Genomic DNA, 18,002 nt, shown 5'->3' with positions numbered 1-18,002 from the left:
ACACATAGTGAGGAGGGCACTGGACCATGAGCCGGTCTCTTGCTGCTCCGTGCTCAGCCCTGTCCTGCTCCGCACGGCCGTGATGGCCGGAGGAGGAAAAGCCGAGCACGGAGCCACGTCTCCAGCACCTGCAGCCCGGGCCTGCTCAGGGCCACGTGCAGCCCCGGCTGCTGGCAGGTCCTGGCTTGTAYGGAGCCCTTTGGAGCCAGCGCGGGGCAGCTGCCGGCTGGAATCTGAGGGCTCCGCCGCGCTGGGGCTGCAGGTGAAGGAGCAGCTGCCACCGCCCATCGCGTCCCATCACGTTTCATCACGTCCCATCGTGTCCCATCACATCCCACCGTGGCCGGCACAAGTGCTGCCCTCGGTGCACAGCCCGGCTGGCGGTGCCGGCGGGATGGGACGCGCACRGTGGAGCTGCGAGGCGGCTCCGTGCGGGGCGGCTTCCTCGGGGAGCCGGTCCTGAGGACAGCTGCAGCTCCGAGATTAATGTCACTGTAACTGGGCCGTGGGGACGTATCCCTTGGCGAGAGAGGCAAGTGGCTTTGAGCTATTTAGAGCCGAGGATAGCGTTTCGGTATTTGAAAAATCCACCAAGTAATCATAAAGACTAATGCTTGCTGAGCTCATGAGGGTGCAGTGCCAGCCTGGGCTCCTGCAGTGCTCTGCAGGAAGGGATGCTCTTCTCCCAAGTGAAGGGCTCCTGCAGTCTCCTTTAYGCTGAAACGAAGGAGAAAAGGTCTTACTGATCCAGCTCAGCAGCCTGGGTATTTCCATAGAGCCATCATTTTGAAATAAGTGTTGATACTTTGAGTGAAGATCCTAGGGTATTTCATGAGCTGTTTGCATGGTAAAGGCTGGGATGGTTTATCCTTTGGGATTTCTTTTCTAGTGATAGGGGGGTGTCTCCTTTAGGAGGAGGTTTGCCTTGATTTATGTTGTAATTCACTGTGTAGATCCTACCTGCAGGTGCAGAGTGCTTAATGCAAACAAGCAAAGACTCTGCCCAGGGCTGGAAGAGTCTGCATTGGATGGATACTGTGCATGGAARCAGCAGAACAAAACGGGTGAATGGATGGTGGAGCGGACGGCCAGTTCTTAGGGCAGGAGGTCCTTAGGACAGGATAGACAGATGGGTCTGATGGTGGCACAAGCAAGGGGCCGAGAAGGGATGCAGCACCACGGAGCAGGTACGGGCAACCAAGGGGAGCGGGCGATGGAGCTTTGCTGGTATCTACGTGTGCACGAGGCAGACAAAGGGAGAGGTGGAAGGGAGATGGACTGGGGCTGAGTGGGTGGAAACGGCTGCCCCGGGCTCAGAGGCAAAGATGAGAGGCAAAGATTTCCTGGAGAGGAAAGCTGGCAGCAYACAGAGAAGCCAGGGAGTGTGGCCRTTCCGCACACGTGGTGCCTCCCTTCCCTCGGGGATGTGAATGCAGGAGAGACCKTGTTAGCAGCAGCAGAAGCACTTGTGTATCTTGTGTCCTCGAGTACCACAAATGGCCTTGCCAAGACAAATTATTCCTCTTMAATTTATTTGGAAGGGCAAAATGCCTGACTTGGGAAACACGTTGTATTTCTGGGTGTTCCTGCTCTGCGTTACCGCTGTGTCAGTGTGGGGGGAATCGCAGGGCTAAGCGGTGAGAGGGACCTCTCGCGAACGCGGGGCTCGCTGGCACGGGCACTTGGCCTTGCTGGACGTGGCAGTGACCATACGTGCGGTTCTGTTTCCCTTCACACATAGTGCTTGCACAGGAACCTGCAGCCAGTCCGGCCTGGAGAAGGAAAGACGCTGCTGGATGCATCTGTCCTTCCCTTAACGTGTGCATGGGAAATAGCTTGGGCAAGGGGGCTGAGCTCTTGCCCTATTTCTAGCTACAAGGTCAACTCTGCACCTGTAGGCGCCCGAGCCCTGTCTGGTATTTGCAGTATTCCCCACTAATTCCAGTCTCGTTTACAGTCTAATCCAATGTGGATGTGCAAAACCGCATAAACCGTCCCAAGAGGCGGCCTTGCGGGCTTGGCTTTGGGCCTCACCTGTTCGTGGCCGTGCTCAGCTGCGGCTCGTGTATCCCCATGGGATTTTAGTGGCAGGCAGAGCAACGGGCTGGGTTTCTGGGAGGCAGCCAGGATGGACAGGAGCGGTGCTGTGTCTGCACACTGACCCGGGAACCATCAGAGCGGGGCCGGACGCGCAGCCCTCCCCATCCCAGCCCTGCGCGGGGAGGCAGCGGCCCCGGCACCGCCAGCCGCCTCTGAGCCCCATTCTTGCCCCTGCCCCACAGCCCCSGGGCCGGGACGGGCTTTGCACGTGAGGAGTGCAGAGAGGCTGCGCAGAGGTTGAGTGTTGTTGTGGCCGGGCCCTTTCTTGCAGGCTTTGCTCTCTCGCTGCGGGACTGAGCCCTCCGCAGAGCTCTTGGCAGCGGGGAGCAGTGCGGTTTCTGCACGACCTGGATGTCCATCACTCTGCTTCCTTTGTAGTAAATAGTCTAAGTGCCAGTGGGACCAGGGCAGGTTGTTGGCATCGCAGCTCAGGGACAAGGACGCTGGCCCCAGCGCAGAAGGGAGGAGGGCGGTGGGCGCTGAGCCCCAGGCTTGTCCTAGCAGCAGCTCCGAGTCCCCCTTGCCTTGCCCTGCCAGCAGGACAGCAACTGCTCCCCCTGCCTTGTGCTGAGCCCTGGCCTCCCTCGCTGCCCGCAGCCACTGGCACCTCATGGAGGTTCGTGGGGACCCGCAGCAGCCACGGGGAACCGCAGCAGCCACGGGGACCCGCAGCACCCACAGGGATCCGCAGCATCGCTGCAGCAGCCACGGGGACCCGCAGCACCCACAGGGACCCGCAGCATCACTGCAGCAGCCACGGGGACCCGCAGCATCGCTTCAGCAGCCATGGTCCCTCCCAGCGCCGTTGTCTATTTGCCTGTGGGAGGTGAGTTACTTAAGCTCCACACAGCAGCCTGATAAGATCTATCAGCTTCTCCAGGGGAAAGGAAACCTCCAGCTACGAGGCAGGGGCTTCCAGGAGATTAGTGTTATCAGGAGCTGCTATGCAACATGCAGCGCCGTCAGGCAGCTCCTCTGCTTTCTCCTCWTCGCCAGGCAATGCAGAGCCAGCCAGGAGCTCTCGCACCCCGTGTTTGGTRACACGTCAGCAAGAGCCCCGCTCTGCGCCCTGCTAACAGAGGGGGGCCTTCACAAGCACCATGCTGGCTCTCAGACCCCTTTGGGAAAGGATCCCCTCCCAGCAGGAGCCTGGTGGCTCCTGGTCTGGGTGGTGCTGCTGTGGGCAGTGCCTGTTCAGCAAGTGTTTGACATGGAGGATTTTATTGCCATATGATGGATCTCCTGCACCAGGATTGACAGGATGGGTCCCTCCCTGGGGACCTGCCTCTGTCCCCAGGCGCCGTGGGAGAAGTCKCTTTGCCCACCTTGGCCTCTGGTTTCCCCGACCGTGAGCTAGGGAGCCCCGGGACGAGCTGGGTGTTGGGCTGGCTGCTCCCTGGGCTGGGGGATCCTCAAGGCTCTGGCACCGCACACTGAGTCCATCCTGATTCCCCYGGCTTGGAAAGCACAGAAACATCCCCCTTGGCCCCTGCCAGATTATAGAGGAATTAATCACGCTGATTATGGACTACCAAAAAAGGAGGTGCTCGCTGTCTTCCGAGCGCCCTCCGACCTCCTGCTTGCAAGCAGAGGCTTAAAATTGCTGTTTTCTGCCTCTTCACCGAGCCCGTCCGGGTGTTTCAGGAGCTGCAATAGTTTGGGATGAAAAGGCCAGGAATGACAGCAATGCCAGGCAGCTCGCCTTGCCCAGGAAGGGGGGAGATAACGCGGCAGCGTGGCCAGGGGGGCGAATGAGGGCGCCCAGAGCGGGCCGGGCTGCAGCAGAGCGGCCCTGCAGCCGCCTGCCTGTCACAGGGCCCTGCGCAGCGTCTGCCGCTCCCCGTCAAGTCACACCGGTGCCGCTCCTATCAGCTGGCACTGATGCCCTGGACGCAATTCATCCCCCACACCCCAAACTGTGCCGCTGGCTGTATTTATATATATATATCTGCTACCTTATAAGGGTTTYGCAGCAGCATTTCCATCAGTTTTCATTGCACTCGTAACGTATTTGGACTAAAGATGCTTTTGTCTGCAATCTGCGTTTCTCTGATGTGCAAAAGGAACAGTCCTGGTAAAATTTCTCCAGAGAATTTATGTTATAGGCAGGAACTGCAACTTTCCTCTTTTTTTTTTTTTTTTTTTTTGTCTTAAAACACTACCAGATACAAACCTGGAACTTAAAAAATAAGAAAGAATGTCATTTGAATAGAAAGAATGTCATTTGAATAGCTCATCAGCTATTAGAAGACTGCATTAAAGGTTGTAACTCGAAGTGACTTGCTGTTTGGAGGCTGCTAACTGCACACTTAACTCTCCACACAAAACCAATGTGGCTTTGAATGTGAAGTCAGTGTTTGCTCCATTGTGTCTAGAGTGGGAGATACTGGGAGCCCCTGGAAACACGATTGTAGAGCACTGGGAAAGCAGCTCTCCACAGGCCRTGGCGGGAATGGCGCAGCTGGGGACGCGGTGCTTCACCTTGCCTTTATTTGAAGGTRCTCTTGCACTGTCTGAAGGCAGCTTCCTCCTCGACAGCCAGCAGCTGGGCTGCAGAGCAAGGCTCGCTCGTGGCACGAGGATCACAGGGGCCGGGCGCGCGGCATGCGAGGAATACGACAGCCGGCGCTGAATTCCCAGGATAGCTGCTTGGAGCGGAGGGCGCGCTGCACGAGGAGGGCGCCAGGTTGTGCCGGGGGAGATATCCCTGCCTTTCCTAGCTCCTCTGCAAGGGGAGCAGGTCCCTGGGCTGGGCCAGGGAAGGAGCCCGTGGAGAAGCTGTGTTTGCGGAAGAGCTGCGGGTTGGAGATTCAGGATAAAATGGCAGAGGACACACGGGCACTTGGGTGGCACTGGCTGGCAGTGTTAAGCCACTGTGTCCTTGTTCATGTCACAGGCCGTATGCCTCGAAGCCGTGCCGGGCGATGGGATGGGATGGGATGGGATGGGATGGGGAAGGTCTGCACAGTACCCAGCGGGGCTGCTGCTCATCTGCAGCTTTTCCAGCACCCTGGGTTTCGCTGTTGGGGCCACGTGCCTGCACGGGGGCAGCTCTGGACAGCTCCGTGTGCCACCGACCTGGGATTCTCAGGGTGTGTGGAACAAGCTGCCCCCTGAGCAAGGGTGTCATGCTGAGGCGCGTGGTGGCAAGCTTGCTTGCAACCCCCGTGCCCAACACGGTCCCATCTGCAAATACGCTTGCCCCGTTTCCTTGCACGGCTCAGTGCAGCTTTCACAGACACACGAGTCTTTAGCATTTGTGCATCTTGTTTATTGAAAACACTCTCTCTGCCTTCACGTGCTGAGTTTTCAGCCCCAGCAGGCTGGCTCTGTGCTCTCCCTGCTCAGTGCTCAGTATTTCTGGGTGCCCTGCAGCTTCCTGCAGCAACCACAACGTCCTGTCTCCTCACAGCCATCCTGGAGGCTTCAGCAGAGGAGCCTCTCTCCGGTTATGCCAGATGGACTGATTTAGTTTTGTTGCTGGTGCTCGAGCCAGGCCCTGTCAGCTGGGATGGCACTGACTGTCACCCTGTTGTGTCTGCAGGACGACCCATGCCAAAGCCAAGGCTGAYGGCTCCGAGCAGGCAGCCCAGGCCGCTAACAACGAGTCGGGCATAGCCAGGATGATGGCCAGGGAGCTCTCGCCAGACTTCTACCAGCCAGGTAAGATGAGAAGCATCTGAGAGGGCTTTTGCTCTTTCCTCAGGGAATCTGTTCAAACGCTTCCCCTGCTTTATATCCCAAGGGGTTGCCCTCCTGTCTATCCTAAATCTGCTTTCCTGCAAGGTCAGCTAATCCCCCTGCACATGGAGTATAAATGATTGCCCTCCTCCTTTCACCAAAGTTTTACCTCTTGGAATATGTCAGCACTTCCTGGAGGAAACCCCACAACCTCTCCCTATATTCCTCATATCTTTTACCCGTTCATGATGGCTCCAGGTCCTGTGCACGGAGAAGTCTGCCCCCGACCTGGCCAGCCACGTCGTGAAGCCTTCCCAGCACGAGGCAGGCAGAGCCATGGGCTCAGGTCTTGTCTCTCTGCATCTCTCCCGCTGATATGTCCTCTTTATTGGAACATCTTGGAACAGCTGACTCATATTCCTTATCCTGTGGGGCTCCACACGGCATGATCAGACTGAGCTAATTAGTGCCTTTTATCTCCTGTAAGAAAGTTGCTCACGCAAAATACTGTTTTTCTGAGTTCCTATTTGATCAATAGCGTCACTGCCAATTATTTTTCTGGGAAAACAGTTGTGGGGTTCCTTCTATGAGATCAAGCAGTGAGCRTTAGCAGGTGAGAAGTATAATATTAGAAGCAGCATGATGAATTATCTTTCCCTAGGAATTATCTTTCCCTTTCGTCCTGGGAAGTTTTCTTTCTAAAAAGTAGTAATAGGGCAGAGCAGAGGGTTCCAGATGCCTCTGTCTCCATCCTGACTTTCTTATAATCTGTTTTTTTTACTTGAATGACTGCCCTGAGGCTGCCRCAGCAGGACCACAACAGGCTGTAGGGCAATATGTTAGTGAAACTGGGGACAGAATCCYACCCTTGTGATTCCCACACATCCAAATTTGTCGCTTATTCCTGCCTTGATTCCAGGGCCTCCAGCTCTGGTGCTGCCAGAGCACCCAGTGGGAAAGGCGACTGACTCGCTCGCAGCGCTGAGCTCGGAGTCGTGCTTAGAGATTTGCCCGGGTTCCACCTTGTCCTGCATCTGCGACGCTGGATGTCACCCTGGAGAGCTGCCTGCGTCCCGCGCCGGCTGCAGCCCGGGAGCCACTGCAGCCGCTTGGCACGGGCCGGAGCCAGCGTGTGACACTTCGCTTAACAATAGCGAACGTCACTTGATCCCRGCATAAGCCCCTCAGCTGCCACTCAGGCTTCCAGGTTCACCCTTTGCATTCTGTGGTATTTATAGCACAGGGGCAAAGGAAATTGGAATTCCTGATGGGAGGTTTTTGACATAAGGCTAGATTATTTTTTCCACCCGTGGCAATTCAATGAGACCATTGAAGTGGTCTTTGCAAAATGCCTTGACCAACCTGTCTTCGTCCTTTTGCTGCTCAGGTGCCTGAATCCACTCCTTGTTTCTGTGTGCAGCTTCGCTGGGGTCCTGGCCACTTTCAGCAGCCATGGAATCTGTTGGTTGCCACAAATTTGTTTTCTATTATTATTTTTAACCTCAAAATCTATGTGATTAAAGCTCAAGTAAGAGCGTCTTCGTGGAAGGCTGCCTCATCCATAAAAAAAAAAAAAAAGCAGTAATCCACCTTGGACTTCACTAGGGCTCAGATGGCAATTCATCTCAGTCAGGAGAGCCTAATGGTGTTGGGCTGATACATTCCCCTGGCCCTCCCCATGGTTGGCATAGGACAAGGCCCGTTCACAACCTCAGCTCTTTCTTAAGCATTTAGCCCTTCATTGAGGATGTCAACTATTGCAATTTAGGCAGGAACGATGTAAGCCAAAGGCCTCGCTGAAATGTCGTGGTTGGAGGTGGAGGTGGCGAGGCACACGATGGGGAGCAGAGGAGGATTGGGGCTGTGCAGCGCCCTCCAGGAAAGCTTTTTTTTCTGATGTGAAATACTTAGGAGGAGAAGAAAGCACCAGCTGATAGCAAGGAGCCAGGAGCTGCAGGCAGCCTATTTTGAGGAGACTGAACAACTGTTGAAACGGCTTCCAAATAATCTATTTGCAGCCAGAAATAAATGGCCCTGAATGGGTCGCCTCCTGATTGATGGGAGTGTGCAGCCAAGGGAGAGCAGCTAAAATAAATCCCCTTCATCTTCCCACTGCCCCCGAGGGGAGGCAGTGCCCATTAGCAGCATGCAAATCACACCGCTGATTTATTAGGGAAAATGAAGCACCCATCTCCAATTTCCAGAGCCAGCTCAAGTCTTTGCTCGTCCTAGGAGAGGAGAGGATAGCGGCCAGGCCAGGGGACAGCGTGGTCCAGGGTCTGTGCCGTTCAGGAGCACAGACCGAGCCCCGTGCTCCTGCCACCCCCTGCACTGCTTGGGCTCAGCAGAAGGAGGCCTAGGACATTTTCAAAAGCTGGTTCTTTGCTTTCAGATGTGCTGCTCTGTGATCCCACCTTGACCACCTGGAGCTCTGTGACCCACAGGAGCTCTGTGTCCCTAGGGAACCTGTGATCACTCCTCATTGCTCTCTGTTATGGGCACCGCAGGACRCCAAGGCCCATATCTTGGTGCGGGTTCCTCTGCCCAGCCCACTGCTTGCAGAGGGTTTGAAGCGGGCTTTGCCCAGTTGTTTTGGTGTATTTTGCTCCCAACCAACCTCTAGCCAAATGCCAACATATTCATGGGGGCAGAGGCACTGGGACACCAGGAGTCACTCGCACCAYGGRGTCCCACCAGCTCCTGTCCCATCCYATGGGGCCAGGAGGGGRAGAGCTGCTGCCTTGCCCCCAACCTGGCATGTCTGGGCRCTGAGCCGGCACTTCAGCCCTTACTGAGCGTCTGTCTTTCCCCTCCAGGCCCCGAGTACCAGAAGAGGCGGCTGATGCAGGAGATCATGGAGAACGCGGAGCACGCCGTGAACATGGAGGAGGAGGCGCCGCGGGCGCAGGGCGCCCCGCCGCCGCCGCCCACGCCCCCCGAGAGCCCCCAGCTGCACGAGAAGGCCACGGGGCGCCGCAGGGCCAGCCCGGCGCCCAGCCCCACCGCCACCCCGCCGGAGGCCAAGCGGCCCAAGCCGGGCGCCCCCGGGGACGGCTCCGTGCGCCGTGGAGCCTGGGACGAGGAGCGCGGCGGCGGCGAGGGCAGCCGGGCCGGCACGCCGGCCAGCGCCGCCCCGGCTCCTGCTCCTGCCCTGGCTCCGGCGGGGAAGGCGGCCGGGGAGAGCCGCCCCTCCTCGCAGGGCTCGGCGCGGGCGAGCGGCGGCCGGGCGCCCGCCGAGCACATGGAGATCAAGCCRCTGCAGCGCATGGCGCGCGAGCCCGACGCCGAGCTCTACAAGGGCTACCACGGCTACGCCGTGCGCACCTCCTCCACCTCCCCGCCCGCGGACTATGAGGACGAGCACATCCCCGAGCCCAAAGACCGCTCYGAGCCGCTCTCCCCGGAGCCCGTGGAGGAGGCCGGGGCTGCCGAGGCCACGGGGGACGCCCGGCGGCGTGGGGGGACGCCCGCCGGCCATGAGGAGAAGCCCGTGCCCAAAGTGGAGGCCAAGGAGGAGGCGGCCCGGGCCGAGCTCCGGCACAAGGAACCGAAGCAGCACCGCAGCCCTGAGCACAGGCCCCCAGCAAGGGGCGAAGCCACAGCCGAGAGAAAGACTGAGACCAAGGCACTGGTGAAAGCCGAGCCCAAGGGGGCGGCCAGAAAGGCGCTCCCACCGGCAGCGGTGGCTCCGGAGGCAGAGGAGTGTGAAGAGGTGACGGTGCAGGGCGGCTGTGCGGGGCCGGGGGCCGTGCTGCCCCGCTCGGCTCCACGGGCAGCCTGTGCACGGGGCGGGCGGGCGCTTCAGCCCCTGGGGGCCGCGGGGCAGCCGTGGGGCTGCAGAGCTCCGGGCCGGGACAYGGAGCTCAGTGCAGACACCGAAACACCCGCACCCTGTTTGCCTTGGGGTTTGCATTAGCTGTCCCCTGGCGCCCCAGGGATTTCTGAAATACTTCTCCAAATAGTCAGCTTTTCCCACACTGCTCAGCCTGGAGAATTGCTTGGAATGCAGGAGGACATTTAAGGAACAGTTYGTCCTGTCCTCCCCTGCCCTCTCCGGTGAGGGCTGCCCCGGTGAGGCCGAGAGGTAAAGCTGGAGTGGCAGAATCGGAGGCAAAGACACATCTTGAGGGAAATTTTTCACATTTCTTCTGTTACCTCCCATTTTTCCAACCAGTATCTGAACAATTTTGAGGAAAACATAGGGTAGAAAAAAAAAAAAAAGGCGCTTTTCTTTTTCCTTCTCCTCTTTAGCAACAGGAGGGCCTTATGAGTTGAATTGTGGTATCAGATCACAGTCTTGATTTCCCAGGCTTAAAAAATAATCAGTGTAATTCATTTTGCTGTTATCAAATACACCTGTAAAGCCCTAGACTTTATTAGTGCTTCTCACCTTGCAGTATCAGCTTGCAGTCCATTTAGATGTGATTTGAGAAAAGCACTGCTTAGAAGCACATTGGTCAGAAACCAAAAAAAAAAAATGTGTATAACACTATGTTTTTTTTTTTTTTTTTTTCCTTCAGGGACCTAACACAATCGTGATCTGCATGGTCATCTTATTGAACATTGGTCTGGCCATCTTATTTGTACATTTTTTGACATGATGTGCCCCTCGGACAAGGTAAGAAGAGCAAACACAACTAAAGGAGATTTTATCCCCCAGGAGACTTCACTGGGGGCATTTTGTGCTTGAGTGGCTTTACTGACAGTGCACCTCATTCCTTGATGGATGCACTGCTGATGAAAACGCAAGAGCACATTTAGTCAGTACGTGCTGCTCCTCTGCTTTGGTTGTCAGTTGCCTGCATATGGATTGAGACATCCCTTGGCTGTTCCAGGAGTGATTTGTGGTGTAATTTCAGTGCACACTTCCCGAGTCTGTTCATAAAATAACTTCCTCGAAAACTGACAAATGGTTTTGATCAGATAGAGTCCCACAGTACAGTTTTGCCCCCTCAATTGAGGGGATTTGTGGAGTGAGACTTCCACTGTAAGAATTGGTGATGTTAAATTCAATATTTTTCTGCAAATAYCCTGCGTGAGATCCTTCTTACTCAGTTAGACACTGCCTTCTTATGTGTTTTTAATCACTGCTTAGACCACATGGATGAAAGCTGTGGTGGAAAAGACTTGAAGGCTGTTGTTGCTCTTGAATTAGTATCCTGCTGTTGACTCTCTCTGGTCAGCTTTGTTTAAATATGCCAGTATAGCCAATGTTTTCTGCAGGGGTCTGGTTTCAGATTCGATATGAATCTGTTCACAGACATCCTGTGGATGCAAAGGACAGGGTTCGAGGCTTGAGGGCCAGCTAGCAGCCTCCYTGATGCAGAGGGGGAGTCCTCCTCTCCCAGCACACTCTGGTAGCCGGGGGTGGTTACGTGGCCACTGTGTTTTGCTCCCTTTTGACTTTTTCCTTCCTCTGTGTCTGGAACAGGCATTGCTGCTGATGGAGACCACAGAACTTGGCAGGGATTAAACTCTCAGCCACCTGGAAACATCTAAGAGGAGGGCTTGAGATCCCAAGGTTGCACTGCAAACATGAACCTTAAATGAAATCTCCTGAAGATCTTTTCAGTCTCCCTGCTCCCAGTCTGTGGCTGGTCTCTGCAATCTACCAAGAAAAAAAGCCAGGATTTCTGCAATTCTGCCTCCTTCTCTTATTTGTATGAAATAGTGGTTGCCTTAAATTGTTCTCACCAAAGTCATCAACTGGTCCTACCACGCCAGGGATGAGGGATTGATCTATAGCTGTAGGAAAGTGAGTGAGAAGGTCTCATCCATGCACACTCAGGTGGGGTTTTTAACTCCCTTGGTTGACTCAGTGTCAGAGATTTCCCAAAGCAATTCATCCATGTCCTGGAGATGAAGCAACACGCAGYAACCACAAAGACTCGTGAGCCCCGTTGCGACGTGTGGGGCCGGACAGCGCAGCTCTCTGTGCTCAGGAGTCCCCCGACGGGGTGGAACCAAAAGCCTTCCCTATCCCTGTCGTCTGGAATTGTGTTTTCTTCGTGTGTAGAGGACTGAGAGGGGGAGCAAGTGAAGTTGGATTTGTTGAAGTGTTAAGCAGACTCCGGCCGTGGGCCGGCGACGCCAGGGCTGCCCGGGCAAGCGGGGAGTGTTGTGGGGCCAGGGGTCCCGCGGGGACCAGGCGCCCTCCCAGCTCCCTCTTGCTGTCCCCAGCCGCCCTCGCAGGAGTGCCTTGCCGCAGGTTAGACCCCGCTCTAATTGGAAAGGTAACAGATGTGCTGAATTTGCCCCTTATCCCCTTTTTTTCTATGAAAATGGTGCGAGTTATAATTAAAACGAGGTGGCTCACAGGAAAGCGGCCCGCAGYCCTGCAGATTCCTCCCCATGGCAGCCCTGGCTGCAGTTTCACCCGGGCAGGGAGCTGCCTTTCCCGCCACGGGATGCGGGGTTGCCGCCGGGGGAGCGGTTAGGTTATTCCTGAAAGCAGAAACCCGAGTGTATTTGGGTGTCGGGCTGAAAAATATGCAGCAGCCAGACTGGGATCAGTGGTCCAGTATGGAGGGGATATCCTGGCTGCTCTTCTCCCATGCGAGACTTAGAGGCCTTGGCAAAATGCACTGATCCTTCCCAAGAACTGCGACAGAGAGCGACGTTTGAAGGGAGAGGTTTCCACCCTGATCTGCTCTGATCCTTGGCAGTGCGAGCTTAGAAAAATCAGCACAGATGAAGTAACAGTTTAGTGTGAGGCTGAGTGCTTGGACATGTTTCTTTCTTCTTATTTTATATCCCTTTCTAAGGTAATCAAGTGTTATTTATAGTCAGTTGTGCACCTCTGTGTATCCTGAAGTCTCGCGGCGCAGAACTGGCTGAGAGAATCTGGGGGACTGCAAAGAGTAGGGAAATGATGGATAAGGGAAAAACGGGTGCCCAGTCTGTTCCAAATGCCAATCTGAAAGGATTTCAAAGACAGCCAGGCAGGGGTTTACACTGCCTGGAAACACAGGGCAAAACCTGCCTAATTTATTTCCTCTAATCATGCCRTAAGAGAGTGGGAATAATCCAGTACCTTTCTTTGTGAGCCACGTTTATTTTCTAACCTTATTTAGCTCAGGAATGTTGCCGCAGTCACAAATACGTGGTGTTAGCTGTGGGAGAAGTGAATGCAATCCCTTTCTCAAAGCCATGCCTGTCCTGTACCAGTCCTGAAAGAGCTGTGCAGGGTCATATACACTTCCACAGAGCATAGTTTAGTAGCAGTTTGCTGCTTTCTTTTTCTTTTCTTAAATATCAATGTATTGCAAGCCCCAGGCTCCGTCACCTTTGATGCTTTACCCCCCATTTGCTGGCACTCACTTGCAGCTGTGCAGTTTTCATATGCCAAAAACCAGCATATCAAAATGCCAGATATTTCAATATTTACCAATACAATTTCTGTTGCGAGACCTGAGGGGCCTTTATTTATCACTAAGCACAAAAATGAATCTTTTTCAACATTGTTAAGATTGAATCTTTTTCAGCATTGATTCGCTGCTCCCACCCCAGTTTTGTATGCATGTGATGTGCACTCGGTTATGTGCTTTCTTCCTAGGAACATTCTGAAAAGAGTAGGTAGATTTGCTTTTATGTGACGTATAAATATATCCATATTGCCCTGCGATGTGGATATATATGAATAAATATATAGCCCCTTAGGGATTTTGTTTTCTTAGATGCAGAATAACAAATTTACCTCAAACTGCATGCTTTCGAAACTGACTAAGATACGGAGTTAAACTTTTCAGGTCTTACAAAGATGCAGATACCTTTCAGTCTTCACAAAACAAAACAAAAGAAAAAAAAACCCTTTCACCACAGATTTTGCAAGCCATTTACTACGATCTGTGTAATACTGTCCAGAGTTTTCAGTCGGTTGTTCTGCTGGATTATGTGCAATAATAAACAGTTATCTGCGCACTGTATTAAGGTGGCCCTTTGCCAGAGGATCTCAAGGTTTCTTTTTGGGTCCACTCAACTCACTCCAGTCTTAGAGGAGCGCTCTYGGATGCGTGGCCCAGGATCTGGCAGGTGGGATTTGGTTCATTTTTATGGTTTTCTTCCACAAGGCACAAGGAAAAGCAAGAGGATGTCGAGATCGAGGACTCTCAAGATCAAGAGGTATCCATGTGCACCAAGAGACATTGATAGCTATAGCTATAGAYGTCATGCCCTTACAAAACGTATAGGACCAAAGTCATCGTTGAGGCCCATCAGTATCACAAACAGTCAGTGTTGATGTTGAGGCTGCTGTCCCTCACCATGTTTTGCTTTTGATGACAGCTCCAAGGCACCACTAGGTTTTGCTCCCCCGTTTCTCCTGACGACAGCAGGCCTTGTCCTGGGGACACAAGGGACAAGGCCRCTGAGATGGCCCTGCAGGAGCATCATGCCCTGGGGTCAGCACTGCAGCCCTGGCCCGAGGGCACCCCTCTGTCGAGGCTGGTGTCACACTGGGCATCACCACCTGCTCCCCCAGCACCAGCTGCTCCTCCTGGGAGCAGTTCTGTCCCTTCCCTCTTTGCCTGGAGCCTGCGCTGTGTCCTGGYGTGACGCTGCCTCCTGGCAGGCCTGCAAACCAGGGCAAAACTGCGTTTCCCTTGGTGGAACTGCAGGCAAGCACCCTCAAACACAACCTGTTGCCTCCGGAGAGSGTCCTCAGCCCCCAAAGCAAGGGASAAGACAGGCAGCAGGAAGGCAGGAGCAAGTGAAGGGAGAAGCAAGAGAGCAGCAGCCTCGGGGAACGCAATTTATGGGTGAGGAAAGGAGAGCGTCATCGAGCAGCAGAGCCACGTGGGTCCAGGGCTCAGAGGAATCCAGAACAGCCGAAACCTCCAATCCCTCTTCTATTTCTGGAGCATCTCACATAAATGAAGCCCAACTGCATGCAGGGGCTGGAAGGGCACAGGCTTGGGCCCTGTGGGCAGGAGGTGCTTCCAGATGGCTCCAACATTTGTTTCCCTCCTTCCGTCCCTCCCTCCCTCCCTTTCTTCCCTTCCTCCCTTCCCTCCTTCCCTAATGTGGGGCCCACTCTCTTCTACCTCTGAGCAAGCCAAAGGGTTGCTCAGCACAGTCTTCGGTGACAGGAACATTATCAGTGTAAAAGTACCACTCTTTTAGATTTAATAATGTGCTCTTTGCTCTCCATGGGGCCATGGCAGTGTTGAAGCTGAGCTCTGAGAACCTGCTCCACTTCCAGGGAAAGGGCTGCTCCCTGGCGCGCTCTTCCTCCCTTTCAGCTCTTTCCCTTGAGCTCTTCCAGCCTCATCGTTGCTGACAAATTCCTACCTAGAGGCTCAGCACRAGCTGAGCCAACAACAGCCGCCTTCCCCTACCAGGAGACTCGTTTGCTGTGTAATTAAGGAGAGCAGCYGGCGTTTTACTGGGTCAAGAAGCACTGAAAGGGCAAGTTTTAGAAATAGGGAGCTTTAATTAAGCAACTAACAGGTTAGATCAAAATCAAGGGGCAACTTCAGGGTGGTAAATAATTTAGGAGTAAGTGTCTCTGKTTTTTTTGGTGGCAGAGTTGTACACTTGCAGTCTATGCCTGTGCAGCTGAGGGTGAATAAAAACACAGAGAGTGAATAAAACACACAAGGCACCCAGGGTAAAGCATGGCTTCAGTTTTTCTGAGAAGTGCGGCGCTTTTTGGGATACGCAGTGCTCAGAGCTCAGGTTTAGAGGCCAGGAAGAGGCACTAAGCGGGCAGAGACGCAGCAGGGCAGGACACAGGGCTCGTGCTGAGGATGCTGCTCACCCAGGACTAAATGTCACAGYGCGAGTTCTGGCTGAGTCAGCACAGACACCAGCACGTGCTCCTGCCAGAGCCACATGCAGTTCATACCAAGGGACCTGTGGCCACACGGATCCGGTATCAGCAAACGTGACAGCACAGCCCTATTCTCTGGAGATAACTGGGCTTCTCTCTGCACTGCTTAGCTGAGATCTTGTGCTGATCACTGACACATCAACGCAGGGAAATCAATGCATTGTGAGTGTGAATAAAGGAGCCCTGAGCTCCAGGATTGCAGCTGCAAGAAGCCATCTAGGAGCCCCAGCTGCTCCAGTCTAGGCCCGTGGATCACTTTGGTCTGTGGATAGAAATCAGTCCAGCTATCGACAGAATCCTAAAGATCCCGCCTGAGATCCCATCCCTGGCAACACCCATCCACGGCCGCAGCTCTGCAGCTTTACTGCCTCCAAGGCAAGGGGGATCCACCAGCCGAAGCCTCCAGCAGCAGAGCTGCTCCTTTCCCTCCTTCCTGCTGGTGATTTATCACCTGGCAGCACCAAAGCTGCCCATCCTCTCAGCTGGCATCTCCTCAGCAAGCTGCACACTGACCTTCATCCATCACCCCCCCTAAAACGTTCTCTCACGCTCCTGACACGCCAGCATAAGCGTGGGGAGGAGGAGTGGGCGCTCACTGCTGCCCGACTGAGCTAACACTCCCGGGCACTTGCTGCAGATCTCATGGCACTGGGGGGATTTATCTGCCAATTACTCCTGGAGAAATAACAAAGGGTCACGCAGCACTGGGACATAAGGGCAGAAAGGGCTAAAGAGAGCTGGGTTTAATTGAATCCCGCCTAAGTTGGACAAACTTTCAGAACTGTCAATTAGCCGCTGGTCTGCGGCTGAAATTTAATTAAGACAGTGGTATATTTAGAATGCCTCTGTCACTGCCTAGGGAAGAAGAGTGGAAAGGGGAACAGCAGCAAAGGCAGGGGAGATGGGACTGATCCTGCTGGAAAYACTCGGGCACCGAGCTGTCCTTCGGGCTGCCTGCTGGGCAGCACAGCTCACGCCTGAGGAATGCCTTAGGTCAGGATGCAGAGGGGTGTCCAAGCRCAGACAGTAAATCCTCTTCCCAGGCAGCCGCGGGACGGGGCTGGATTTCCTGCTGCTGCCTCCCAGGCACCTGCCGCAGGGTCAGGAGGGATGAGGGGGCAGAACAGCCCGTCCCGGAGGAGATGGGGCCGCCCGTGTGGTGCCTTGGGGCCCGCCAAGCCYGGGGCGGGCAGCTCTTCACCTGCTCACATCTATTTGTTGTGCCACGAAAAGCAGATGGGGATGCAGAGCCCCTCTCCTGCCCCAGCTCTTCCTCCTCTCACCCTCRGCTTGCAGGGAATTACTGATTTACTGCATCACAAGCAAGGGCTGCTTCGCTCCTGCTTGTCCCCTCTCCTGCCCCCATTTCCAACAGCAGCAGGGGGCTGATGGGGAGCAGGGAGGAAAGCAGGGAGGAAGAGGCAGCTCCCGGCCTTCCTCTGCCTCGCTCTCCCTCTCCCCTGCTGTCCTCAGGCCTCASGGCTGGATAGTGCTTGCTCTGACTTACCCAGGGAACTTGCTTTCCAGAGATTAAAGGGTACTTGAAGCCTTATGCTCTTGAAAAGATCACACAGGTCTTCTCCAAAGTTCAAGTAAAATTTTAAGAACATTCAATGCTGCCATTTGCTGAAAAGCAATGTTAAATAATGAGTCTGAATTAGCTGCCGTAGAAATTGTAGAAATTTAGGCAGAAAATATAAAATTATCTGGAAAGTATGCACTAAGATGCTGGAAAAAATACTACCATCTCAAGGAGTACTTATTTCTACTAGGTTCTTTCATTACCAGTAGCAGGTATGGCCAGTCTGGACCTAGGGTTTGTGTGTTTTCAGTGCCAGGTGTTCCCAGAAGCATTGCGTGAGAGCCAGAACAGGCAGCCTCCGAGCTCCAAACCAGGATTTTTCACCCCAGGCACTCGACTTGGTTCCTTCACAGGCAGCAGAGGGAAAGAGCCACATCTAGGGAGTCGCCTGCAGCCAACCACACTGAGGAGAGATAAGSCCCTGTTTAGAAGCAATTAATTATCTCCGTTAGTGTAACAGGACTGCAGTGGATCAGCTCATCCAGGGGGTTCTGTGTTACAGGTGTCTGTATTTGGATGGGTGAATCACACCCCGCAAGAAAACTGGTCCTGCAGAAAGGGATTTTCTCCAGGAAAGCCTTCCTCTTTTGGAATTTCCTTTCAATGCTCTGGCTCAGCTTATATTTGCACACAATACCGAATGGTGCTGCAAAGCTGTATTCAACCRCAGATTCTTTAAAGATGCTAAACATCAACCTGTGCCCACCACCCCACCAAGCAGGAATACATTGGCATTAAGGAAAGGCAAATTATTTTGCTTCTAAGAATTTGTTTCCTGAATGTGTCCTGAATTTCCAGGACATCAGGGTG

The 18,002-nt window shown here is 54.2% G+C and overlaps 1 protein-coding gene across 1 annotated transcript in view; it reads left to right on the top strand.

Annotated features, from left to right (window-relative positions):
* Window positions 1-11,758, top strand: part of JPH2 (junctophilin 2) — a 28,089-nt gene extending 16,331 nt beyond the window's left edge. Inside the window, exons 3-7 of the mRNA XM_026042104.1 lie at window positions 5,645-5,763; window positions 8,598-8,902; window positions 8,951-9,493; window positions 10,302-10,399; window positions 11,213-11,758. Of these exons, the coding sequence (XP_025897889.1) occupies window positions 5,645-5,763; window positions 8,598-8,902; window positions 8,951-9,493; window positions 10,302-10,382 (1,048 nt within the window). The 3' untranslated portion in view covers window positions 10,383-10,399; window positions 11,213-11,758. The remainder of the gene's footprint in view (window positions 1-5,644; window positions 5,764-8,597; window positions 8,903-8,950; window positions 9,494-10,301; window positions 10,400-11,212) is intronic.
* The last annotated feature ends 6,244 nt before the right edge of the window (window positions 11,759-18,002 follow it).

Source organism: Nothoprocta perdicaria, unplaced genomic scaffold, assembly GCF_003342845.1.
Source record: "Nothoprocta perdicaria isolate Ctin4 unplaced genomic scaffold, notPer1 scaffold_3, whole genome shotgun sequence".
NCBI classification, from domain to species: Eukaryota; Metazoa; Chordata; class Aves; order Tinamiformes; family Tinamidae; genus Nothoprocta; species Nothoprocta perdicaria.
This window is presented reverse-complemented; position numbering and strand designations above follow the sequence as displayed.